The 26,681-nt window shown below is 32.4% G+C and overlaps 1 protein-coding gene across 3 annotated transcripts; it reads right to left on the bottom strand.

Annotated features, from left to right (window-relative positions):
• Positions 1–1,400: 1,400 nt before the first annotated feature.
• On the bottom strand, positions 1,401–26,681 carry LOC124354912 (origin recognition complex subunit 5-like). Of its 3 annotated transcripts, none has more exons than XM_046805714.1 (10): positions 26,386–26,681; positions 12,802–12,906; positions 12,502–12,673; positions 11,126–11,241; positions 9,178–9,358; positions 7,668–7,801; positions 4,446–4,576; positions 3,857–4,178; positions 3,120–3,226; positions 1,401–1,580 (listed from the first exon to the last, which is right to left on the bottom strand). In XM_046805714.1, exons 1-10 carry the CDS (start codon positions 26,386–26,388, stop codon positions 1,541–1,543), a joined length of 1,311 nt encoding a protein of 436 aa, XP_046661670.1. In that variant the 5' UTR covers positions 26,389–26,681; the 3' UTR covers positions 1,401–1,540. The 3 variants fall into 3 exon arrangements, with proteins under 3 accessions (XP_046661670.1, XP_046661671.1, XP_046661672.1); XM_046805715.1 differs by having other exon boundaries at positions 26,497–26,674; XM_046805716.1 differs by having other exon boundaries at positions 26,599–26,618.

Here is a 26,681-nt window from a genome sequence, read left to right as displayed (position 1 = left end):
GTTTCCACTTATTAGAACATTAATTTATGGAGACCCCTTAGGCCTGGGAGAAAAAGAAAGACATCACAAGCAATGACAGTGGGGAAAAATGTTGTATATAGTTGTGTTTTTTCAATTTTATAGTTTGTTTTTTAGTTTAAATATAAACAACATGTACATATTTGTAAAGCTTATTAAATTTGAAATAATATGGCTATTTTGAAACTATGTTTTTGTGTACATAGTGAAATCTTGAGTAGTGGATGTTAGGACATGACAGAATTTTGAAACTTTTTTTCTTCGCAGGGCTACATACCTGAACAGACAGAGTTTAAGTACAATACTGTTATACTTCTCTTATTCCTTTTCGTTTCGTGAATACATTGATAATTACAAAATTGTATTTTATACGGTTTTTTAAAAAGAGAACTGTAAAAACACCAAAAAAGCTGTGGCACTCGGAGGGTTAAGACCCTTAAAGTTTTAATAGTACTTGAACTACTTTAGGCCAGAGGGAGGAATCCTAGTCAGAGTATGTTAGCTTTCTTAGTGAGATCACTTATGATTTAATATGGAAGGAGTCTATGATGTTTTAACACAGAAGTAGGCATAATGAGGAACATATTATTTAGCATTTATGCAAAATTTTAACACAATCCAACATAGGCCTAGTAGCTTTTGTATGACAGGAATACAAAAATACTGTCAATCACATCTATAATATTACAATTAGTTAAAATCATTAAAATCTCTTTTGGAGGCCAGTACTATGCAAATCCTTGCTCTCTGATCTTTTTTTATAGTAATATCCAATTTCCTTGATTCATTCTAGGAATAATATAGACCCGATCATAACCCATCAGTACAGACTTGATGCTTTCTCACCCCTAAATAAATTGCACTTTGTGTTTGATGCATTACTTTTTTATTCCATTATTTTGCAATGATCAGAGGCTTGTTGCACTCGCTTTATTGTCATGAAGAGAAGAATTGTTCATTGAGTTATGTTATTGCTCATCCCTTGTATGTTTTCTTCATCTACTCTTAAACATTCTGAGCCATGATGTCAAAAGAACCTAATATTGAGTACATTACTTGCAGGTATTCACAATTTTTATGATTAATTGAATTTCAATTCTAGACTAAACTGGTATATATAGTAACAAAAAACAATTATTATTAATTAGTATACTTGTGATCAGTTTCCATGTAATCAGCTGTTAACACGACCAACTGATAACATCTAATAAAATGTTCTATTAATACACGTGTTTGCAGCAATGCATTTTTGGGGGATTATTTGCAACTTTAGAGGCCAGTGGGGCAGAGCCCTGAGAACACACACATATATATTATACATACATTAGCTTATATATAGAATCTGTAGGCAAAGTAACACTCAATGACAGATTAACATGCAATTGTGTTTTAACTGTTTTATTAACTAAATGCAATGTACAAAATACAAATCAAATCTTATTTGATAACATTACATCACAGGCTTTTGTACTAACAAAAATAACAAATTAGTGGTTTCTTTCAGTTCAGTTTGTGTCTTCAGTTAGTGCACCATATATTTCCGCACATTGAAATCCAGAGTTCTGAAAATAAGAACCAGATCAAAAATATCTACAATTTATCACCACTTTATTTGCTATGTTGGCAAAATAAAATAAATATTGAAATAATTGAGGTTTTTTAATATTTAATTCTAAATAAAAAAGTTAATGTAAATTAGAATTTCATTTAATTTCTCTTCTAATTGGAAAAAACATTTTCTTTGAAAGAAACACACAATTCTCCAATAATTTTTAATTTTGTACACAAGACCTTTTGACATCCAAGGCACCTGCTACAATGGCAACTTGGATGTCGAAAGGCCTTGTTTACAAAATTAAAAAATTATAGGATAACTGTGGATAAAAAAAAATAAATAAATAAGTACATTATATTTATAAAGCTTTTGTATCTTTAAAATTGGAATTTTAAATACTCTCAAGCAAATATACTTTAGTTAAGTAGGTCATCTTTTCAATAAATGATGGTTGTTCAGGTCAAGTTGGCATGTGGTGTAGTAGCTAATGAAATGTGCAGAGATCAGTTTTGGTCCTGTGCTGTATCTTTAGTTCACAAATGTCTTGCTACAATATCTGAACAACCTCAGAAACAACATGACTACCAGGTATTAACTTGCAAGAACAAGTAAAAGTGTTCAGAATGACCATTTCCACAACATTACCCGGACCTTGTTCTTTGACAAAGTGCAGAAAAAGTTGTAGCTCATCTCTACACTATGAAAAGAAATATAGGCGATGACATCAACACAGCAAGAACGACTATCATCCAAGTTGTTTAATTAAATCTGCACTGAATAATTGATATGAAAAAATATCCTCTTAAAAAGGATGGATAGGATTTTTTACTTTAGCTAATTAAAATCCTCTGATATTTCAGCCATGTTGTGAAGTCATAATATTCATTCATCAAAAATGTTGTCAATCTTAACAACTTTGAACTTGGATATAAGGCTGAAACGTTTCAAAGGCTCTACTTTTGTTTCAATATTTACATGATGTAAGCCAGAAAAAAATAATGACACTGGCCACATAAGCTTAAGGACTAAAATTACAATAAGAATGGTTTATTTTACATCATACAGATCAAATACTATAATATATGGTTTACTTGTGTGGGGGTGGTACATGAACTTATAATATGAGAATAGTGCTTGTTATGCAAAACTGAACTGTAAGGATACTTGCTATCCTACAGCCCAAGTAAATCCCCAGATCTATTCGGAGAACTGGCCTGTGAGTGAATCTGTACACTGAGAATCAAGACCATTTCATGACTTCCATATTATGATTGCGTTTTACTTGGGAACATCCCTATGCTGCCATGCGGTTTTGATACAAACATTAACCTTGCCTTCCAGAGTAAAAGATCTCAAGAGGGAGGAGAACAAGTAGCTGACTGATCAATTTCTCAACACAGAGAATTCTCAATAAAACACTGACTTAAATTTTTATGGTTTTACCATTTATTGTTTATAACCAACTTTCTTTGTAGCAATTACTGTTACATTAATGAAAATATTTTATGCCTCTGTATTATCTATGAATTAACAAGTATTCAGTTACCTTGATATTGCTTCTACACATTCAATTCCCACTGCACATTTGTACTTAGGCTTGTCTAAGTCTTCTCCCAGTTTTACCAACAATCTCAATTCAACCAGGGAAGAGATCTGAAATATTGTATTCAACATCACTCAGGTTTTATGACAAAGAGGACAAAACACTATGTGATACTATGCTAGAAAAACAGTCCTGCATCTATCAATTAGGAAAGTTAATCCTTTTCTTGATATAACATGTGGAAACACTAAAACAGGAACATTTAGATGAAACCTTTTACATTCACTGACCATTTTATTTCCCCAGTAGGAAAATTATATTCCTTTCTGCAAGAGGAAATTCTGAATGAAACATTTCTTTCTGTGGTTGATAAAGTTGTAACAATCTGCAAAAAATATTTCTTTTAATGGAATGCTTAGCCATTTCTAATGCTGCCGACAGAGAGAACTAACCTTCCACATTGTAAGTATCAAGTCAGATCTTCCAATCAAATCTCTCTTCTTAGAGTATCTTTAAATAAAATTCATAAAGTTACTTGGAGATTTTTATTAGCTAAATAAATATATTAATTTGGTTTTCAACTTAATTGAAAATTCAATTTGTAAATGAAATATTAATATTTTATAATAGTAATAAACTAAAAAAATGTTTTATTTAAATTTACTGAAAATGGGCATTGCCTTTAAAATACATTACATGGATAGATAAAATTACTACATAAAAGGAGCAAAGCGATTTACCTGAGCTAACAAGTTAGCATTTAGTGGAGTCTTCTCTTCCATTATAGCATAGAAGATTGCTAGCAATCTATCCAAAGTGAATATTTTAGGACCAAGCAATTCTTTGCTAGCATTTTCTTTTTTCTGATCTTGAACCAATCTTTTCTTTTTCTTTCCGTGATTTTTCAAAAATAATCGTTTATCTTCTTTTGGTGAGTTGTATGAAGCAAGAAATGCAGCAATTAGGAAATATTTCGCATAGTACGGAAGATCCAATGATTGTAGAATCTTAGTGGTCAATACTGTTTCTGATTTTGAATTGGCATTTTCAGTTCCACCAATACTAAAACACAAAATCTTATTAGTTATTGGGCTCACTGGTTGCTAACATAAACATCATTAGAAGTTTATCCAGACTAAATCAAATACTAAAAATTCCAAAAACATTACTAAACAATCCAAAACGAGAACACATAACGTAACAAAACCAATTCGTCATCTAGAAATAAAATATGGTCTTTATATTAAATACAGAATTACCCTAAACTAATGCACAATATGAATGAAGAATATAACATGTTATGCCTAGGATAGGAATGAATGAAGTTACCCGGGAAGATAGACGTTGTTGAGACAAGCTCTAATGTGAGGAGCAATATTTTTATATAGTCCGTGAGTGTCAGTAGGCTTGATTCTTCCTGTCTTTACTGGCTCCACATACTTCGGGTAGATGGCAATCATCTGAAACATGGTCACTCTTTCAAACATTTATTAAGACAAATAAAGATATTGTGCGTGACCACTAATTCCTGATAAGATAATACTCTACCAATGTACACAAACGGTGAATAAAGAGGAGCAGTAAACTGCAATCTGTCAATGGAGTGTACAAGAAACATCAGACACCTGGATAAGTCAAATAGTTTTATTTATTATTATACAATACTTAACCCTTAGAACACTGAATGGAAGTTTCTGTACTTCCCCCTATCATGCTAATATCATACAAAAATAATTTTTAATTTGTTTAAAGTTCTATTTGAATTTGGGTTTCTGAAGTTCTTTTAGGACTGAATAAAACAAAACAAAAGATAATTGTTTTTTAGGAATTTTATTTTTTTACAAATTAAAATGCTTGACTATACTAAACATGGAAATTGCCAACTTCTGAGCGTGAAGCACTTCCAAGCACTCATTTGGCACAGATATAATCACTATTTTTAAGAAATAAAACTCCTATCACCTACAACTGAGAACAATGTGCAGATATATAATTTAACACGCAAAACAACACAGGAATAAAGCTTACACGCTAGAGGAGTTACACTGGCACTCTTCCCATATGGAAAACTCCAACAAAAGCACTAGTGTTCTGTCCAAAATTGCAGTCAGTAGTTACAAAAACCAGTTTCGGAACAATAACAGGAAGCCAAGAACAATGAAAGAAGCGCAGCTGTTGTCTGACCTTTAGTGCACTCTATCACCGGATTTAAATACTACAGTTTATAACAAAATCTATAGTTACAAGATTTTCCGTTGTACGTGTTTTAAGCAAATTCAACTGTGCAAGATAAGCCATAATACACGTTGGAAGGGTCAAACCAATTTTTTAATCTCTTCACACCTACGTTATATTCTGCCAAAAATGTTACACTTTGCAACTTGGGTCCTTAACTCTTTGTGATTGGGAGGCCACTGATGTGGCCAAAACTTATCTCTCGCACAACTCGGATGGAGTCTCAAGTTGTTATCCTCCCAGCTCGCCAAGCTATACAGGAATGGCAGAATTTTATCTTCGGCTCTTTAAATTACTGAGATTACAATTAAATTATATGTGTTTTGTACAAGTTAAAGTTTAATTCGACTTTTTGGGCGTAGAGAGATTTTATAATATTTGCAACGTACTCATAGTGTTAAAAACATAACTCATAGATAAAATAAATGATGTACCTTATTGTTCTGGATAAACATTAATGTCCTTAGATGTAGATAATATGTATACAAACATACCTATCAAATAATACAAAGACATTTGGAAAAGAAAGCTAAATTAACACAATAGTTTAAGCTATGAAACTATACATCATGTATGAAAAATTACAAAACTGGTAAAAACAAAATTAATTTTAATTCAACATGAAGGTTTGGCTATTGGAACCCCATTATCTAGTATATTAGCTGAAATATACCTGAAAGACTTTTAAAATAAACATAGTAACAAATCTATATATATATATAAATGAATGTTTGTGTGTTTGTCCTTTATAGATTCAGAAACTATTTGACCGATCATTATAAAAATTAGTATGTATTTTTCCACGTAGAAGGTTTATATGCTATGCCCATTGATGTAACTTACCACCAGGAGGCACTGCAAAATATATAAGTTATCAAAGCGCCTGCACATTGTAAACTACAATTACGAGATAGTTGTGTATAATAACCACACACTATGTGAAGGCACTAAGTTTTTATGGATATTTGTCTTTCAAATGAATTTCTGTTTGGCCTTATAGCTTGAATGTTAGACCACTTTATTATTCTAACATTCAAGTACATGTACGTGTACAATGGCTATAAACATACACTTTTGGCAGATTTTCTTGATAGTGTCAACAAGGTAAACTCTACATCGGCCTTGACAATATAATTCACTTGAACCAGAAGTGCTCATACACGAGCAAAGCTTACAAAAAGCGTGCAAAGCCACCGAGAACAGCTAGTTAAGATATAAAACAGTTGACTACTTCAGATACATGGACAATGATATATGTTTGTTTAAGAGTAATAATAAACAGATCAAACATCTAAATACCATTCACCCAAAAACAAAATTCAAAAATGAAATCGAGCAAGGACCCAAAATTAATTACTTGGATCTGACCATTCAAATTAATAACAATCAGCATTAACACAATGTTTGATATAAACCTACTCAATCCAGCCAAACCTACATCTCATCACAAATGGCAGCATTCAATTCACTCATCCATTAAAAAAATTCCCATTTATAATGAAGATTATATAACAGAAATCAAGGTAATAAAATATAAAGATTATGATAATGGCTACAACAATAAAGTAATAGACACCATTCTTCACAAAAACAGATTGCAAAAATGCCATCCAAACGAGTCCACAAATAAAAAATAAGTAACTCTGATAAATGGCAATACATTGAACCACAAAGCTAACAACATATTTGCAAAACATGGATGCATTGTCGCTTATCGGACTGTAAATAAAATCAGTGACTTAATAAATCTCCGTAAAAGAATCCCGTTTTACGGAACAACTTTTAAAGAATACTTTTACCAAATGGTCACATTACACTGAACATCCCATACAACAATGTGGACACAACTACTGCAATATAAATAAAAACCAACATATTATTCATAAATGACAGAAAAGTAGTTTAATGTCCACACTCGACAATTATGAGATATACAGCAGTAAAAAGTGGCCAAAACAACATACTGAATGATAAGATAAACGCTCATGCGCTCATGCACATTTCACTGCTTGACACAGAAATGTATCTGGAAACAATGGGTCGGTGAACAAATTCCATCTTGACAAGTTGTAGTTGTAAACCATCAGTCCAGGACATGCAATCATGTGGCCACCGTATAGTAGTGATTTGTGTTTTATAAATATTTGTATTGCTTATTTTAGTGTTATTGTGTCATGACTATGTTTTTAATCTTAAACTACAACAGAGCACTAATGCGTGGATACTTGAAGATTTTACAGTTTTGACATATGTTTTCTTTATTAGATATTATTTATAACAAAATTTTAAAAACTTCATAGTTTTCCGAGTACTGACCTGATGTTTTAATTCATTGAGATCCCTTGTAGCCAGGTAAAATGTGTCAAGGAAAAATACAAGAAACTGTTTGAACAAATCCTTTTCATCTTCACTATCAGGTGTTTCTCTCATTAAAATATTCAGAATGTCATCTGCAAATACAACACTACTTTTAATTGAAAGTAAACAAATACTAAAGTTACCCTCTATTGCTACATTCACCTTATGAAATCATTACAATAAAAAGTGGTGGTAAGTAAGTGGCAATAACTTTACAGATTTCTTAAGTTAATAACTTAACAATTTTAACATGCATTTTCAAAATCAACTTAAGATTTATTAATTATTTTATATTTAATTACTACATTTGACTGACTCCAATAGAAATTTCCAATCTGAAAAATATTGTTACAGAAATTCAAGGCCTAAGAGCAAAGAAATACGATGTTTACAGTCCTTATCTAATTACTGGTATGATAAGTAACTAGACTAAGTTGGCCATCAATAGATTTGATTAACAATCTAAATTTGGCTCTAATGAAAGAGACAGTAGAGGGAAGACCGATAACTGATAATGCTACCTTTTATTTCTATAAACATGTAGATACCTCTGATCATTATTTTCAAGGCCTAATATTTAAGGCATAGCTACACTATCTTGGACAATCGCTAAATCTCGTATGAAATATATAAGCAGTAAATGTCTATCTGCTTGGTTGGTAACACTGGAGATACAAAATGAAAGCCAAAGCTAGCCACATCTTTGCTCTTATGCCTTGGATTTCTGTCCAGATTGGAAATTTCTACTTGAATCAATCAAATTGAGTTAATAATTAACACATATCAAATTAAAATTGTGTCAAATGAAATGATGAGTAGTATACTATGTATACAGCTTTGATCAAATGAGTTCTTAAAATAATATAAACGATAAACTGTTCTCATCAAAGCAACTGAATCAATTCAGCCTGGTACCATCACGAAGCACATTGCAGTAATTAGGATTAACGTTAGGCCATTTAACATTATTCTATATATGTTTATGTGCATTTTATGAATAAAGAGTACATTGATTGATCATACTTAAAATTGCTAATGGAAAAAGAATACTATATATATACTAATTTATAAGACTAATAAGAATACTATATATATATATATATATATATATATATATATATATATATATATATATATATATATATATATAGTATTCTTTAAGTTTTAATAACTTAGTTTTTATTTCATTTAAAACCTTTTTAGATTTAGCAATTTTAATTATATTCATATATACTATATATATAAAACATTACAGTTTTTTTATTTTGATCTATAATTTTAGATGCGTATAAATGGATTTCGCAGCATGGTACTTTACAATTTTAACAACATAAGACTCTTATACCAACCTACTATAATATAATTTTTTTCCTTATCATTCACATTTTATCTAATACAAATTTATTTGCAGGTTTGATATTAGACAAAACCATACAACAGATCAGACATACAATTTTTATTAACAAACCTTTGTTATACTGAGGGAAAAATATTCTTATGTATGGGACTACTGTACAGAACTTCTCTGGCAAGATTTGACTGATAAAAATTACACACAAGTTTGAGAGAGACGTCAGTTCTTGTAATTTCTGGAATGCTACAAAGTAATGGTCTCCAAGTTCAAACAATCGCTCGCAGTTATCCAAAACCTGTGACAATAAAAATCAATTGATCAGTTAGAGCTAAATATTTACTAATAAGTTCTTAAAAATAAAAATACTAACCTATACAGTTAATTAATAACTTTTAACAATCTGATGAGCATCTTGATATAATATTATCTTCATGTTTCCAATAATAATAATAATAATGCTTACAATAAGGGATAAAACATAACAAGTGACATCAATATACTAACTTGTTACAAAATATATTAAGACACCAACATACTAACCTGTTACACCCATTTATTCGTATATTTAAAGTCCTTTGTAATTTATTAAAATTTCAGTTGCGTGTTCATGCTTTTGTATAAGTTATAATACAATATTTTTAAACAGCTTAATAACTCAATTCAGATTACGTTTTATACCTGGTATTTTTTAATCATAGTTCAAAAATTGTTACTAGATAATCAGAAAATAACAAGGTGATGGATAAAAACAATTATTTACGACATTAAATTTTTTTAAATTTTATAACATTCAATGGGTCAGAAATGATACAAGGAAAAATAAAAATAACTGATCATGCATACAATCATATTCTCTGGTGAAGGAAGATTTATTGAGAAAAAATATAATCTGTCTATTAAGCTCAATACAATACTAAGGAAGCAACTGATGAAGGTTTAAGAAATTCAAGCACTTGGTGGAAGCAGACATACATACCAGACATATATCACCCTTATTGGAGACTAATATCAGAGAGGAGTTTGAGGTGGTAGCCTTAAACAACTACCAGGTACAAAACTTAAAACACACTGAAGCATAAGCAATGGGAAATATAACTCCAGCTCATACATCTGACTGTCATTTGTTCAATTAAAACTAATAGTGATCCCACCAAAAGAAACAATGATGTATTTTTACAATGCTAAAGAATATTAAGCATAAAATATTGTTGACCAAATAAGTACAGCATGTAGGTACTATATTTTTAATTTTGTTCAAGAAGATGAAGAAACCTCAACAGAATTGAAACCTATAAAGTCTTCTGTGGTGCTATATGGAGTGACAGGATATTCAGAATGTGTAAGGGTAGGGGAATGGGGTTACCTCCTCATGCCATAAACAGGGATATTGGACATTATCTTTGACATGCCACTTTGTAAGAAGGGAAGGTCTGTTGCAGCCAGTGATTAAAGCAGAACAGATTTTTCCCTCACATGTAAGCCAACTTAACACGTTCACGACATCAGCGTTTTTCCAGACTTTTTTTATTTGTTGTCGAATTGTATTATAATAATGGCAAAAAACCGTAATTTGCCATTATTATAAAGACTTTGAATTTTGCACAAAAACAATTATTTTATTACTTTTTTCAATTTTTAACTGTGTAGCCCATGGGGTACCTAAAAAAATTAATTTACCTTAAAAATTAAGCAATTGTGTGCAATGGGGTACAAGATAGTCTGAGGTATTTATTTAAGCGCGGGATTAAATTCAACAAATTACCAACACAGGCAAACAATAAAAACGCAATAATAAAATACAAAGAAAAGTGTACGCGTACACATCATCGTGAACACGTTAACAATCATCCTCCGCAGTACAAATTATATTAATCAATCAATTTATACCCAATATATCACTTGACATTTCCCAATAGTGATTGCAGCTACTGGGCACCCATTGTGTTACCCAGATGTAAGTGACAACATTGGTTTTTGCTGTTCCCAATGTAGATTCTAGTGCTAGGTATAAACCAGCCAGATGTAAATTCTGTTAGGGAATATAAATTATTTGAAAACTCACTATAACACAATGGTCGTCAGCCAGTTGACCTTTGTGAGCCGCAATGCGCAGTTGTTTCACCAAAACCATCATATTGTCACATTTATCTGCACTATCCTCATTGTTGTACCCATCATCTATAAAAAAAAAAAACACTTACAACACAATTCAATAATGTGAGATAAATAATACTAAGAGGACAAGACGGATAAATCAGAAGGCATTTTCAGAGCAATGGAAAAACAAACATGGAATTGTCTGCCTCACATAAATAATTGTGTCACCACAGATGAAAATGATCATATAGAGAATAGAGATAGATATTTTTAATATTTTATAATGAAAGATATTACATAATATGTATTCAACAACCAAAATATTTTTCTCAAATTAATTTATTTAACTTTACAATTTTTTATTGAAACTTTTTATTCAAATAGTATATAATATTATAACAAATAAATGTACAAGAAAGGTGTCAAAACAGTAAAATTATAAAATAGCATAAATTATGTACTATATACTTATCTAAAAATTAAAAAAAAAAAACCCTAGAGGTTACTAAGGACATAAAATACTGTGTTATTATTATGTGAACTAAAATTAAATCAATTCTTAAATTTAATTTTTTGGACATACAAAAAAATAATCAAAGATGATACATTTTATTATACAGTCCTTCAGTGATTTTCAATATTTTTCCTTTTGTTGATTTAATTTTTCTAGCAACCATTAAAAACATCTTCTGTTCTAATATAATATCTTATTTACAAGAATGCAATCAAACTTATGTTGTGTATTGGAAGTTTGTCCTTTATTTCTGGTATTAGAGAATAAGTGTCCCCCTAAGAAACAATGATTAATATGATAGCTTCAAACACAAAATAATTTTAAAAAACTTACATTATGTAAATTGTCATGATTTTTTCTGTTCTAAAGAAAGGTTATTATGCAGGTGCAGATGGTCAAGATGTTTTAAATTTATAAAAAGCATATTTTTACAGCACAAGAATTTTATTCCAATTTTGTTTTGAGGTTACTAGTTTGTACCAGTCTAGATTTTTTTAGTTTATTATAAAGTGTAATTTGTTTTCAAAGTGTTTTAGGGACAAAATTTTGAAAGTCTTTACAGAATATAAAGAACAAATTTAATTTAATTTAATTACATTTTTATGTTAGTACATGGATCAATGAAGCCACTGCATTTGAATTGTAAAGATACACTTACTGAAACTATTCAAATCAATCATGTCAATCAAAATATACAAAATAAATAGCAATGCATTAAAAGAGACCAGTACCATAATGGTTGAAGTTGGTGTGTTATTGAATGTTACAGAGATTTTTTTCGTGGTTAACTAATTTATGTCCTATTAAACATTTTGAATGCAATTCACCTAGCAGTTTTTGCAGAATGGGTTCCAACAAGAGTCGAGCTGTGTAACATTCCACACAATTGACTAGAGCAAAGCGAGCTGATGTGAGACTAAGCACTCCTTGGATTACTTGGGTCTTCCCCGTTGCTGCATCTCCATATACGTAAACACTCGCTGGCAGAGGATCTCCAGGCTGTAATATACATTAAATTAGCAGACAGGTAGAATAGTGAACAGGATAACAATACGTAAAGTTACTGAGTTATTGAAACTCAATAAAATACAAAGACAACATTTGATAAAACCAAACAAACTGCTTACTGTTCCAAGCAGATTGAACAGGAGTTCAATTTGTTTTTGACGCCCAGGTGTCATTTCATTAAGTGATTCTATAGTTTCTGAAGCCATAACTACATCTTCAAAATCCTGTAACAGACATAAATAGTTTCAGTATACTGTATACCTGTCCAATCATTTACAATAATTGATTTTAAACATTATGTCATAATAACGTGCAACATTATTTTTTGTTTGTTAATAGACAATAGTATTTCTGAACAGTTATTAGATCATTAATTATCTAAATATAATAATAAACACAGTATGTATGAAATAAATTAAGATTTTTTTTTAATAAATAGTTTGGTCCAATTTTGTTCTCTGAATCTTTAGAAAGAATCTCCTTCATAGTAGCCCAATCTAGACATAGTAATCTTTGGCCCTGACCATTTGAAGTGCATGGCTTCCATGTCTGTGGTGTGGCACATTGGACATAGGGACATAGTGGTGATTGTGCAAGAGCAATATAGAGGAGGTGACTTTGTAAATAATCATGTCCATTGGCAATTCTAAAATTGGCCACTCAGACAGACTCAAAAAGTCTCAGAGAGACAGATTTTTTGGAATGGGTCACACACAAAGTTGTTCCCACAGCTTCCAATGGGCACTAATCTGGCGTGTTTCAACTACAGCTTCCTTTTTCTTCTTTGAAGCCTCGCTCATTGTCTGTTTGAGAGTGATGGGTTCTTAAAGTGGTGACATGTTGGTTCCTCGCAGCAAGTGCCTCCACTTTTTCATTGCCTAAAACTAAACAGTGTTACACGATCCATAGGAGAAACACTATCCGTTCTGTATCTAGCTCCAAAGGCTCTCTTTGTGAGCAAAACATACTACTCATATGGTGCTTCTGGGAAACAAAGTGCCTGAATTGGGAGGCAACAAGGAAGACTACATTAATTGTTGGTTTCTGTAGTAAAAAATCATAAAAACCTGCACCTATTCTTCTTCGATCTGGATCAATGAGTAGAGCCAATGGTATAGATTTTTACCCAAAATTTCACAGGATAGTTGTGATTAATTGTCTCCAGTGCTCGGACTTGAGCTCTTCTTGGCATATATCCTTATTTTGCTTTCTTAGGACAATATAGAGGTTGGAAACGGGGAATTGATGAAGTTCAATCTGTAGCTTTTATGGTCATGAAAGTTTCATGTGTAGGAAAGCTCAGTCCTTCTTATTGCTTTTCAGCTGAGGCCAGAAAGATGGCTTGAGACTTAAAATGAGCAAGTGGCTGTTGATAGCTGATTCAGTCTTGAACAGTACAGATCATCTTTTCAGCAAGTTTCAGGTTTAGAAATTAAACTATTAACAGTAAAAACACACCAAACATGGAATCTTTTAACCTAATGTAATTGAAATAGTAGATGAAGGTAGAATATTTTATACATTGCTTTGAATTTTTAATTTACTCCACAGTTGCACCACAAAATAATGTAAAATATAAACATACATTTAAAACATGAATTTTATGATATAATATACTATTATACTTCAATAGTAAAAAATTAAGGTTATTCTGATCAATCATTGAGTTAACTTCAATGTTTCTCATACTTTAGTATGACGTTCAAACAATACATAGAAAGTAAGAAACATGAAAATTAAATGTTGGAAGACCATTTTTTGACGCTGCTGAGCGATAAGATATACAGAATTGTTGATGTAAGACGTTACTTATCTCATTCAATCTGAAGAGGGAGTTGAGGCTCTCATATGATATGGCTCTCATATGATATGAGCTTGATTGTTGGATACTATCTCGAGGGATGTTGTAGATGAAGCTTATATTGGTACTGAAAACTTACTTACATTAAAACATAAAACCAATATTTAATACTTTTATTATTTTGTGAGGCCTTTCGATATCAAGGATATCTTCTTCAGACACATCACAAAAGTAAATACAAAAAGCCTCACAAAATAATAAAAGTATTAAATATTGGTTTTATGTTTTAATGTAAGTAAGTTATCTCAAGGGATGTTTTGCTTTTTCTACTAGCAGTGCGGAGTGGCACCAAAGCGAGGGGATATGTTATCAGTAGGTAGTTTTACATTAAATACTTTAGTATGACAAAATAGTTATCATAATTGCTCCTGGCCATCAATGTGGGCTTTGATATCATCCAAGCTCGAACTGATGGCAGAAATAGATAAACACCCCTTGAGATAGTACCTAAATTCAAGCTTAGACCATGCTAGCACTCCAATCCTGATAAGTATAGCATTCATTACTTAAATAAGCTATGGATAAATTTACACTTTTATCCATCTATAATACATATTACAGACTCACAGTCTACTCATGCACAGGACTGATTATAATGTGTTATACCTATGCCAGTGATAAATGTGTGGACTCTGAATCTTCTTATCCCTCAGCAAACAATGGCTACTTCTGACACTTAATTTTCATGTTTCTTGCTTGCTAAAGACTTTGATTGTCATATTGAAATATGAAAGTAATTGCTCAATTATTCAAAGAAATATTATTGTTCAGAATTATCAAGTTGATACTACAGTAATAAATGGCAGTTTTTTGTCTTCATACATCTAAATAGCATCTTGTTTTTATGTCCTCATAAACTTATATCACACTTTGACAGCCTATACCAGGAACAAAATCTTTCACTTTACTACACGACTTTTTAAAATATAGGCTTTTCACAAATTTAAATACAGTTAATTGAGTTCTTTCATATACCCTTCACCAGTACGCTTGTAGTATTCAAAAAACATAATGTAAATAAATATAATACAAAATATAAACTAAAATAACTTGTTTTTTATACACCATGATAAAATGTATGTTATTTTGTGATATAGTTTTAATGGAATATGTCAATAGTTTTAATTCTTATTATTTTATAAGATTGTTGTACAGTAGTCTGATACAGAACTGCAGCCAGACCTGGACTACCTTTATAAATCTACATATTAACTTTCTCTAATTTCATAAACTTTGACAAGAAAGTTTATTATAATATAGGCTAGTTGGTGGAAAACTGATTTCTTACCTACAATTACAATACTAGTATGAGGCCTATCATTGCAAGCCTGGCTATTTGGCTTTATTATCAATTAAAAATGTAAAGAGATCTCAATTAATAATTTTGGTACTTTGGGATTATACCGACCACACCCAGACATGAATCGTTATTTGACATTTTGCTTCTACTGATTACTAGATTAGCGTAGAACAATATTTCGTCAATATAAAACCGGGTATGTCATATCGCAAACCCCTCCCCATCCTCAGACAGAGGTTAAAGTCGAGCGGTCTAGTAGATAACGTGTTTTACCCCTACATTTCTCCAAACACAAAAATTCAACTAAAACAAACATTACCAAACAAAAACTAAACTCTTTATTGAAAAAACACACAAAACTTGTTTTTATTCTTGATCACACTCCGCCACCCAAAATGCGAGTGCCTCCGGCCCAAAAAGCGCGGGAAGGTGCTGCCGAAGCCCGCACTGATGTCAACGAAAAAAAAACATCCCTCGAGATAGTACCTATCAGTAAAATATCAAATTCTAGAAATTGAATCTGAAATTTGGGGCTGATCAGAAATATAAATTGAATTGTAATGGAAAGGCAATTATGTACTGTGCAAAAAACTTAAATGATCATGTGATGCCTCTCGGCCTGGCCGCCTTAATCGGGATTCTTGAGAAAGATAAGATAAGATAACAGCGAGAACAATACCGATCACAATAACTGGAAATGCTTGTTGATTGATGGAATGTTAGTTCTGTTACACAACTACATCGTTTTATAACGTTCTAAGTTCATTGAAAAAAGTTTAAGCGTTGGGGGCATATAACGGAATCTGACCCCATTAACAATATTGATAATCGTTGTAAGATTGTAATTTTGTAATTAAAGAGTTGTTTTTTCGTTCTATCATGTTTGTTTCTATAAATTTATATTTTTGTGTTCTTCATACTGGTGTGGTCGGTACAATCCCAAAGTACCATAATTTTAATATCAGTGCTACCTATCACAAGAAACTAATCATTCTATACCCATTCAAAGTTTAAATAATATATCTCAGAGCTAACTACATTAAATGAAGTTCATTTGACCCAACCAATGCATTAATATGTCTCATACTATAACAATACCCTAATATACGCTCTATTCATTTTATTTGTTTCAGACTAGCCAAAGTACTTAGAAGCTTACTGCTATCCCATCATGTATGCTGATGACACGGCCTTACTCACTACCAGCAGGTCTGTAGAAGAACTGGAAATAAATGCATACATATCTCTAAGTATGGCACAAGACTATTGTGAAAAGAACGACCTTTTGTTCAATGAAACAAAAACAAAGCAGATGAACCTGGGACGACTAAAAGATAGGGTATCAGGACCTCCTAATATAATAATGACTGACTCACTAAAACACCTGGGAATGATTCTGGATAGCTGTCTTTCATGGACTCTGCATGTTGACTACTTGTGCCAAAAACTAAGCACAGCAACATTTGTTCTGAAAAGGGTTAAGGCCACCAGTACAGATGAAGCTATGACCACCGCTTACCATGCTCTGTTTGAGAGTCACCTACGATATGGTGTGGTACTGTGGGGCAGTACATCTAGTACAAATATTCAAAAAGTTCTTGTCCTGCAAAAGCGTGCCCTTTGGACTATGGTGGGTCTATTGCCACATGAAAGCTGCAGACAGGTGTTCAAGGATCGCGGAATCCTGACAGTAACGGCTATCTATATTTTGGAGGTAATTCTTCACGCCAAAAAGAAAAACTTGAAGAAGCTTGGAGACTTTCGAGGGCATGCAACTAGAAACGCACAGGATTACATCCTCCCACTACACAGGATGGAACTCTTTACAAAGAAACTATCATATGCCGGCGCAAAGCTCTTCAACTTGTTTCCTTTTGAAATCAAGAGAGGAGACAACAACACTCTGAAAAGAAGACTGCGAAACTGGCTGCTTGAAGAAACCATCTATACCCTCAATGAATTCATTGACCGCTGTAGGAACTACAGGACCACCTAGGAATAACTGCACACAATTAATAAATAAACCAATTTTTGACTTATTGTTAAATCCTTTAACTGTATTTGTAAACATGATTGTAAATTCTGTGACTCTATTACATTTCTTGAAGAAATTGTTAATAAAGATTTTTGACTTGACTCTATATATATATATATATATCTATATAAATATAAATGAATTTCCGTTCGTTAGTCTCGCTAAAACTCGAGAACGGCTGAACCGATTTGGCTAATTTTGGTCTTGAAATGTTCGTGGAAGTCCAGGGAAGGTTTAAACGATGAGAAAATATAAGAAAATTGCAAGGAAAATACTAAAAACGACAATTTGATTTTCCCATACAAACTGTTCTTACCTGTCAAACTTTGATTGATGTTCATGTATACATAATTAGTTTAACAGCTGTAACAAATACAAATGACGAAGTGTCTCAGTATCATATGTTTATTTACTTCTGCATGCAATTTTGGGTAAAAAAGCTGTCGTCATTATAGGTTAACATTATTAGTGCAAGAAAACATTAATATCAAATACTGCTTACAATGCCGAGAAGAAAACGACCTAACATAGGTTGTCGAAGTAGATCGAATGTGCAGCGAGCTACCTCACGCGCTAATCGCACTTAAGACCAGCAAAGACAACTGATAATGATAACAGTCGTATTGGTATGGCACATTTGCGTTCTACAGCAGGGTTGCTACAGGAGTCCAATAATGAAATTCCCTGACTTTTTCCTGATTTCCAGACCAAATTTTTCATTTTTCCCTGACTTTTTTCGACGCAATCCCCAGGGTTTTTGGCAATTAATGGGTGAGCCAGCCGAGCCACCTCGGCTGCCTGCTTCATGCGCCGCGTCGTCTGCAGGCTTGGACTCGGCGCTGCGGCAGTAAGTTTATTTGTGTAAAGGGATTTTATATTTTTCCCTGACCAACGTCGAAATTCCCTGACTTTTCCCTGACTTGAGACCGGATTCCCTGACTTTTCCCTGATTTCCAGTCCTGTTTTTTTTTCCCTGACTTTTCCCTGACTTCCCTGATTTCCCTGACCTGTAGCATCCCTGTACAGTAAATCAGAATGAAGTGGATAGACAAAGAATGCAACGAGTTCGGGCACATCGATCACAACAGCAGCGAGCCGGGGAAGAGGAAATTGACCAGTTCCGCAAACGCAATGCTCCTGTGAACCTGGAACGAGCAGCATTCTCCTACGATCCAGAAATCGATTGTAGTGCCGACAAATACAGTACATCCAAATAACGCTGATTGTTATTATCTTAGATTGTTATTGGTGCATGTTCGTGGTCCGACATCGTTTCAACAATTAATTGAGAACAGTTGATAGATATCTGTGTGCTACTTACCATGAGGCGTGTCAACTATTATAGTTACTCGAGGATGATTTACATTGGGATAATACGCTCAAGGATTCCATCATATCTTCATCACCACATCAAATTCGAACATTGTTTGCGATTATAATATCCACAATGTTTCCATTCGAATCCAGAAGATTTGTGGATGAAATATAGGGATGACATGTCTGAGGATGTGCTACATCGTGTGCAAAGTCAAACTTCGAATCCTACACTACTAATTAATGCGGAAATTTACAATGAGACATTGATCATGATAGAAGATATGTGTTTATTGATGGCAAATAAAGTACTGTCGTGTTTGGGCCTGACAGCACCCAATATTTTATGTCGAAGATTTTTGTTACACATGGTAAAGTATATCTTTTTATATTTACGCACCGTAAAAAAAGACAAAAAATATTGTTTACCAGAAAGCTTTAAATTCATTATCTGTATTGATTGCCTTTTGTCCGATATGATAATGATGATAATTTGACAATAAATGTGTTGTATTTAATGTATACAAAAATGTCATTGTTTATCATTTCTGATTCCAGGTGCTGAAACCAACAAAAAAGTCAGTGCTATGAATTTTGATTCATACAGATTCATGATCCGTGAAGGTGAAGTAAATCACATTTTGATGTGTCAACGGCTTTTTCATTAGTTGACATGTATGTCAAAATCGAGACTGAACGAGTACATCCGTCTAAACGAACAGCAGCTTCGATCTGAAGAGTATATTCATCTTCGTGATGCTATTAATGCCGATGCAAATGCAGAAAATGTGGGGAAATGACAATTTTGCCAGCCACTTACATTGGAAGCCCGCGCCACATGCACGAATACGCGCAAAATGAGATGTCGTATGTTAGAAAATATGGCCGTCCAGACCTATTTATTACATTCACCTGTAACCCACAATGGATGGAAATTAAGAAAGAATTGCTACATGGCCAAACACCAGTTGATAGACATGACATCACTGCCAGAGTGTTAAGCAAAAATTAAAATCTTTAATGAATTTCATTATAAAGCATCGTGTGTATGGCCAAGTACGTTGTTGGATGTACTCTGTTGAGTGACAAAAGCGTGGTCTGCCACATACGCACATATTAGTTTGGTTAGTTGATAAATTAAGGCCAGAAGACATTGATTCCATAATTTCAGCCGAGATTCCCGATAAAACACTTGACCCAAAATTGCATGCAGTAGTAAGTAAACATATGATACATGGACCTTGCGGAGTTTTCAACAACTCACCCTGTATGGTCGACGGCAAGTGTTCTAAGCGATACCCTAGAGCATTGATTGCTGTACCATTTCGGGAAATGATGGTTACCCGTTGTATCGTCGGCCATGAGTTGAGGACGGTGGGTGATCTGTAATTGTGAAGATAAAAGGACAAAATGTTGATGTAGACAATCGTTGGATTGTGCCGTACTCGCCAATATTGTCCAAAACTTTTGAAACTCACATCAATGTGGAATTTTGTAACTCTGTCAAATCGATAAAGTACATATGTAAATATGTTAACAAAAGTAGCGACATGGCCAAGAGATAAGTGAAACGAAGTTCACCGGGTCAGCTAGTATATATATAAAAAGCACGGTGCAAAAATGAAGTCAAGAAAGGAACTAAAAAGAAAAAAATATTAAAGGAAGTAAATGAAACAGAGTTTTTTAGTTCTGAAGAAGACAGTGAAAATACACAAAACAACAAGGCCAATAACAAAAATTCTAATTTGGTCTTTAACAAAAAATTACTAAAACTGGGCGATTATAACACTGTTATCTATGAAAATTCAGAATTTCCAGGGATGATTGTGAATATTAAAGGTAATGAATATGAAGTAAATGCGATGACTAAGAGCGGGCCAAACTTTTGGAAGTGGCCCACTACCAAAGACCAAATCTGGTATAATGAAGATAAAATAGTTGGACTCTTGTCGTTACCAACTTTAGAAAATGCCAGAGGAATGTACAGTTTTCCTGATTTAAGTAAATAGATCTACTGTTTTAAGACTGCTGACATGACCATACCAAGGTTTTTAAGACTGTATATTAATTTAGAATTGTAATCATTACGGGTTTTAAAGACTTTAGTAAATGCTATAGGCTATAGTGTTATGAGTGTTCATTCATAGGGTTGTGGAATTCATTTAGTGGTGGTAAGTGTTCATTCACTAGTCATTTTGGTAAACTTGACATTACTGAAGATTATCTTTTTAGTTGTAGTAAAAACACATTCTAGTTACATACTTGAATAGTTCTGACCTAACTATTATAATGGAATAAAACCATGTAATAAAATATGTCTTGTATAGAAAATAAAAACAATGTAAATCTATCAAGTCTCTAAATGTTCATTCACTGGTTCAATCACCCTATCACATTTGCTACAAGTAGACAAACTCAGTTTTAAAAGTACATATAACATGGTATATCTAAATTCATTTTTGCTAATCTAAATAAATTCTTTATTTTCTAGCAGATTCTGCGACATTTAGCAAAACTTCTGCTATCCATTCAGAGTCAATAACGATCGAAGAAACCCATGCTACATCAAGCAATTGTTACATGTAGAAATATTATATGCAATATTTTCGTCTAGCATCTAGTACATGTAGCATTTTCTGTCAATTAAGTGGAAGCCAGGCAAACGTGAACAACTTTTGTAGTTTGTGTGCTGTCTTTGTTGTCTTGTTGAGAATAGTTTTGAAATAGAAGGTTGTGACGGTGTGTGGGTCAGGGGCATAATTATTAATTTAATTGACCTTTTCTGTGAACAGCCCACTTTATAGGATCCAACTTGCACAGATTATAAAATCCACAATAAAAAACATTATGCTTGGTCGAGCATCACATTGGAGATGATGTTAGATAAGGTTGAGGTAGAGAGGAAAATGAGGCTTCTCATAGGGCAATCACAATTATCGCAGCTATGAGCAGTAAATTCCTTCTCCACGTATTTCTGATACTGAAAACATAGTTGCTGTATCTACCATTTAGCATTCACAAAAGTTACTGATCTAAAATTTTATATATACTCAAATTTTCTATATGTAATATATAGTATTTGCTCCATGTAACATATAGGCCTACAGGATTACAAAGTACTGAATTTAATGTTATATAACATTTACTGCATTTAACAAATGCCACATATAGCATGTTTTGCTAAGAATTGTAAATCCACCTTTATTGCTTGCTTATAGGGTAGAGTACGATAAACAGACCCGGTTTTTTATATAGAAATTGGCAAACGATATTACTTAATCATAACCATCGATACTGATTGATAATTTTGAACAATTAACTTAAATAATCTATATCAACAGCTGTAACCATGCATTCAAATAACACATGTAAGGTATTATTTCAATTTCAATTTTAATATTAAATATTTCAACATTTTATGTTCAATTTCAATTTTACATAAGTAACATTTGATAATAATAATAATTTATTCCATCAATAATTTACAAAGTATAATTCACAATAACTTTTTTCAGAATTTACTGACCACTATTATAAGTAGTGTGGCCAGTGATATAATTTAATAATAATATTAAGACACTTAATTTAGAGTCCAGCAACTTAAGTAGTTATTTAAAATCGAGCCTCCAATTGTAGTGTTTTCTTTTTATTTTATTTATTTTTTAATACTATTGACGTGAACCAGAGCTGATAGGTTTCTATGAATATCCAAATATTGTTGAATAACGCCGGCAAACAGTGATTTTTTTCATTGGTTGTCCAACCTGTTCAGAGAGCAAAGTTCAGTTTTGCTCTCTGACAGAGGTTTGTCCAAATTGTGCCTGACTCAGTCATGCATTAGCCGGCATCATTCTGGATACTTAGTGACACAGTTCATCAGAAATAAATATTAAACTATGCCATTATTAAAAATGGCAGTCAATTTTAAAAAAACTACACAACATTGCTTTGAAAGATGATAAGACATGTTTTTGTGACTTCAACATGTTGGACTCATACCAAAGAATCCATTATGTGAAATTTGTGGAAGAGAAACAACTGTAACTGAGAGAGGAGCAAATATGGTCATCTTCAGTTTTCCTAATTTTGGTTATAATAATCTGTTTGATCACTGTAAATATTAAATTCAAATTTTAATTTAAAACATGATTGTTATTGAGGACTATAGATACTTTTATATCGATTGATGGGTAGGGTCCAATAAGCGGACCCGGTTTTTTATATCAAAGAATATAATCATCGATACCTAATATTCGATACCTAATATTCGCATATCGAATCATAGACTATCAATCGATATAAAAGTAGTAACAATCATATGTTTTAAATTAAAATGTGAATTTAATTATGTAACAAATAATAAATGAACATAACCAAAATCAGGGAAACTCATAACTTTAACTAAATGAAACAGAACGAGAACAATCAAACAGCAAAACCATAAATAATTAAGAAATGATAACAAACATTGGGAATAGAAAATAAATTAGAACAAAAAAATAATTAGAATAGGAAACTGAAATTTGTCGAACTATCTACATGTCTTCGCCTGGGTAGCAATTTTTACAGCTTTTAAGAAATGGTTGAATGCGTCCTCTTCAGAAAACCGTACCTCTCTTCTATATAAATATTCACAGAGGTGATCTGCAAGAAGGTCGGCTGGGATACCACTTCTTAGACTACGTTTTACGGTTCTCCAACAACTTTCAATTGTCTGAGTGTTGGCACCAGTTGCTGGATTTAAAAAGTTTTCTCTATGGTTCACAGTAAAATGGACAAAACCACAATCACTTAATCCAAAATATGCTTTCCACATATCTGTAACTATGGTTGTTCCAGGCTGCACGTGTTTTAGTACGAGAGGAATGAGAGTTTTTGCATCTCGTTTGTTTTCAGGACAAATCTCTATCCTATATCTACCCCCACGTTTTTGTCCTTCCGGTATAGTTTCTATTAAACCTAGAATCCACGTTCCTTCTACCAACCTCCCTTTGTTATTTTTACGTTTACCAATTTTACACTCGTCAATTTCCACCACCACTCCAGGACCTCCAAGCTTTTCTTCCCTATTAAACTTATCATCTATCCAAACAAAACACACTTCCCTGCAAAACGACAGCCAGTCAGATATCGTACTTCTAGATGGAGTGTGTAAATCAGAACTACACTCAAGAATTAAAAAATCGTAATTTGTCTGATTTCTGGAAAATAAGTACATTAAAGTCACAATATTGCGCAGTCCGAACTTTGACCCTTCAAAAAAAGTATTCTTCAGTGCGTTTTTACAAAAGTTGTGTCCACCATTACCTTCTTTTTTGCATCTGAAGACGACCATTAGCTCCTCTGACAGTTACATTTGTTACCTTTCCACAAATATCACATAATGGATTCTTAGGTACTAACCCAACATTCTGAAGCCATAAAAAACATGTTTTATCGTCTTTTAAAGCAATTTCGTGACGCTTCCTAAGATTGACAGCCATTTTTAATACACAATGTTACTTATGTGAAATTTAAAATACTACCTTAATTGTATTATTTGAAAGTGTTTACAGCTGTTCATATAGATTATTTAAGTTAATTGTTAAAAATAATTAATCAGTATCGATTGATTATATCGATGGTTATGATTAAGTAATATCGTTTGCCAATTTCGATATAAAAAACCAGGTCCGCTTATTGGACCCTACCCTCGATTGATATCCTAGGATTTCAGTTGCAAATATTAAGTATCGATGGTTACATTCTTCGATATTAAAAACCGGGTCCGCTTATCGTACCCTACCCTACCCGTATTATTTGAAAATGTTTACAGCTGTTGAGGGTAGGGTACGATAAGCGGATCCGGTTTTCTTAAAAATGAAACTGGTAAACGATATTACTTAATCATAACCATCGATACTAATTGATTATTTTGAACAATACTTAACGTAAATAATTTATATCAACAGCTGGAAACAATAATACACGTAAGGTAATATTTCAATTTTACATAAGTAACATTTTGATTATTACAATGGCAGTCAATTTTAGAAAACTACTCGACATTGCTTTGAAAGATTATAAGACAAGTTTTTCGTGGTTTTAACATGTAGGACTCGGGGTAGGGTCCAATAAGCGGACCCGGTTTTTTATATCGAAGAATATAATCATCGATACCTAATATTCGTATATCGAATCATAGACTATCAATCGATATAAAAGTAATAACAATCATATGTTTAAATTAAAATGTGAATTTAATGATAACAAATAATAAATGAACATAACCAAAATCAGGGAAACTCATAACTTTAACTAAATGAAACAGAACGAAAACGTTTTTACTAAAGTTGTGTCCACCATTACCTTCTTTTTTTGCATCTGAAGACGACCATGTTAGCTCCTCTGACAGTTACATTTGTTACCTTTCCACAAATATCACATAATGGATTCTTAGGTACTAACCCAACATCCTGAAGCCATAAAAAACATATTTTATCATCTTTTAAAGCAATTTCGTGAAGCTTCCTAAGATTGACGGCCATTTTAATACACAATGTTACGTGAAATTTAAAATATTACCTTGTATTATTTGAAAGTGTTTACAGCTGTTCATATAGATTATTTAAGTTGTTAAAAATAATTCATCAGTATCGATTGATTATATCGATGGTCATGATTAAGTAATATCGTTTGCCAATTTCGATATAAAAAACCGGGTCCGCTTATTGGACCGTACCCAGGACTCGAACCGAAATACCCATTATGTGAAACTTCTGGGAAAGAAACAAATGTAACTGTGAGAGGAGCAAATATGGTCGTCTTCAGTTTTCCTAATTTTGGTTATAATAATTTGTTTGATCACTGTTAATATTAAATTCACATTTTAATTTAAAACATGTTTGTTATTGAGGACTATAGATACTTTTATATCGATTGATAGTCTAGGATTTGAGCTGCGAATATTAGGTATCGATAATTACATTCTTCGATATAAAAAAAACCGGGTCCGCTTATCGTACCCTATCCGCTGTTGATATAGATTAATTAATGGTTCAAAATAATTAATCAGTATCGATTGATTATATCAATGGTTATGATTAAGTAATATCATTTGCCAGGGTCTGCTTATCTTACCCTACCCTGCTCATATAAATAGGCCTACTAGAAATACTTGTATACTTAAAAGAATAAATTATCTCTATCCCAACCATTATTACAGGCAGTCAATATGCCAGTTTATTTCTCGGTTCAGTTTGGTTTTAACATTTAAAAGTTAGTGCTTAATAGTATGTTATCAGTCTAAGATCACTGCACATAACCTAAATGATGTTTCCTATTTTACGAAAGTAACAATTCAGAATGAACAAGGCACAACACTCAATTTACTCGAAAGACACCAAATTTAACCTCTCCTCACTCACTGTCACTGATTACTCCAGTCCTAGTCCATAATAATAACTTGATGAAAAGACAACTGAGAGAACCATTATTTGTCACGGCCACA

This window comes from Homalodisca vitripennis, chromosome 2 (assembly GCF_021130785.1).
Source record: "Homalodisca vitripennis isolate AUS2020 chromosome 2, UT_GWSS_2.1, whole genome shotgun sequence".
Taxonomy (NCBI): Eukaryota; Metazoa; Arthropoda; class Insecta; order Hemiptera; family Cicadellidae; genus Homalodisca; species Homalodisca vitripennis.
The sequence above is the reverse complement of the archived record's forward strand: the minus strand, read 5'-3'. Positions and strand labels throughout refer to the sequence as shown.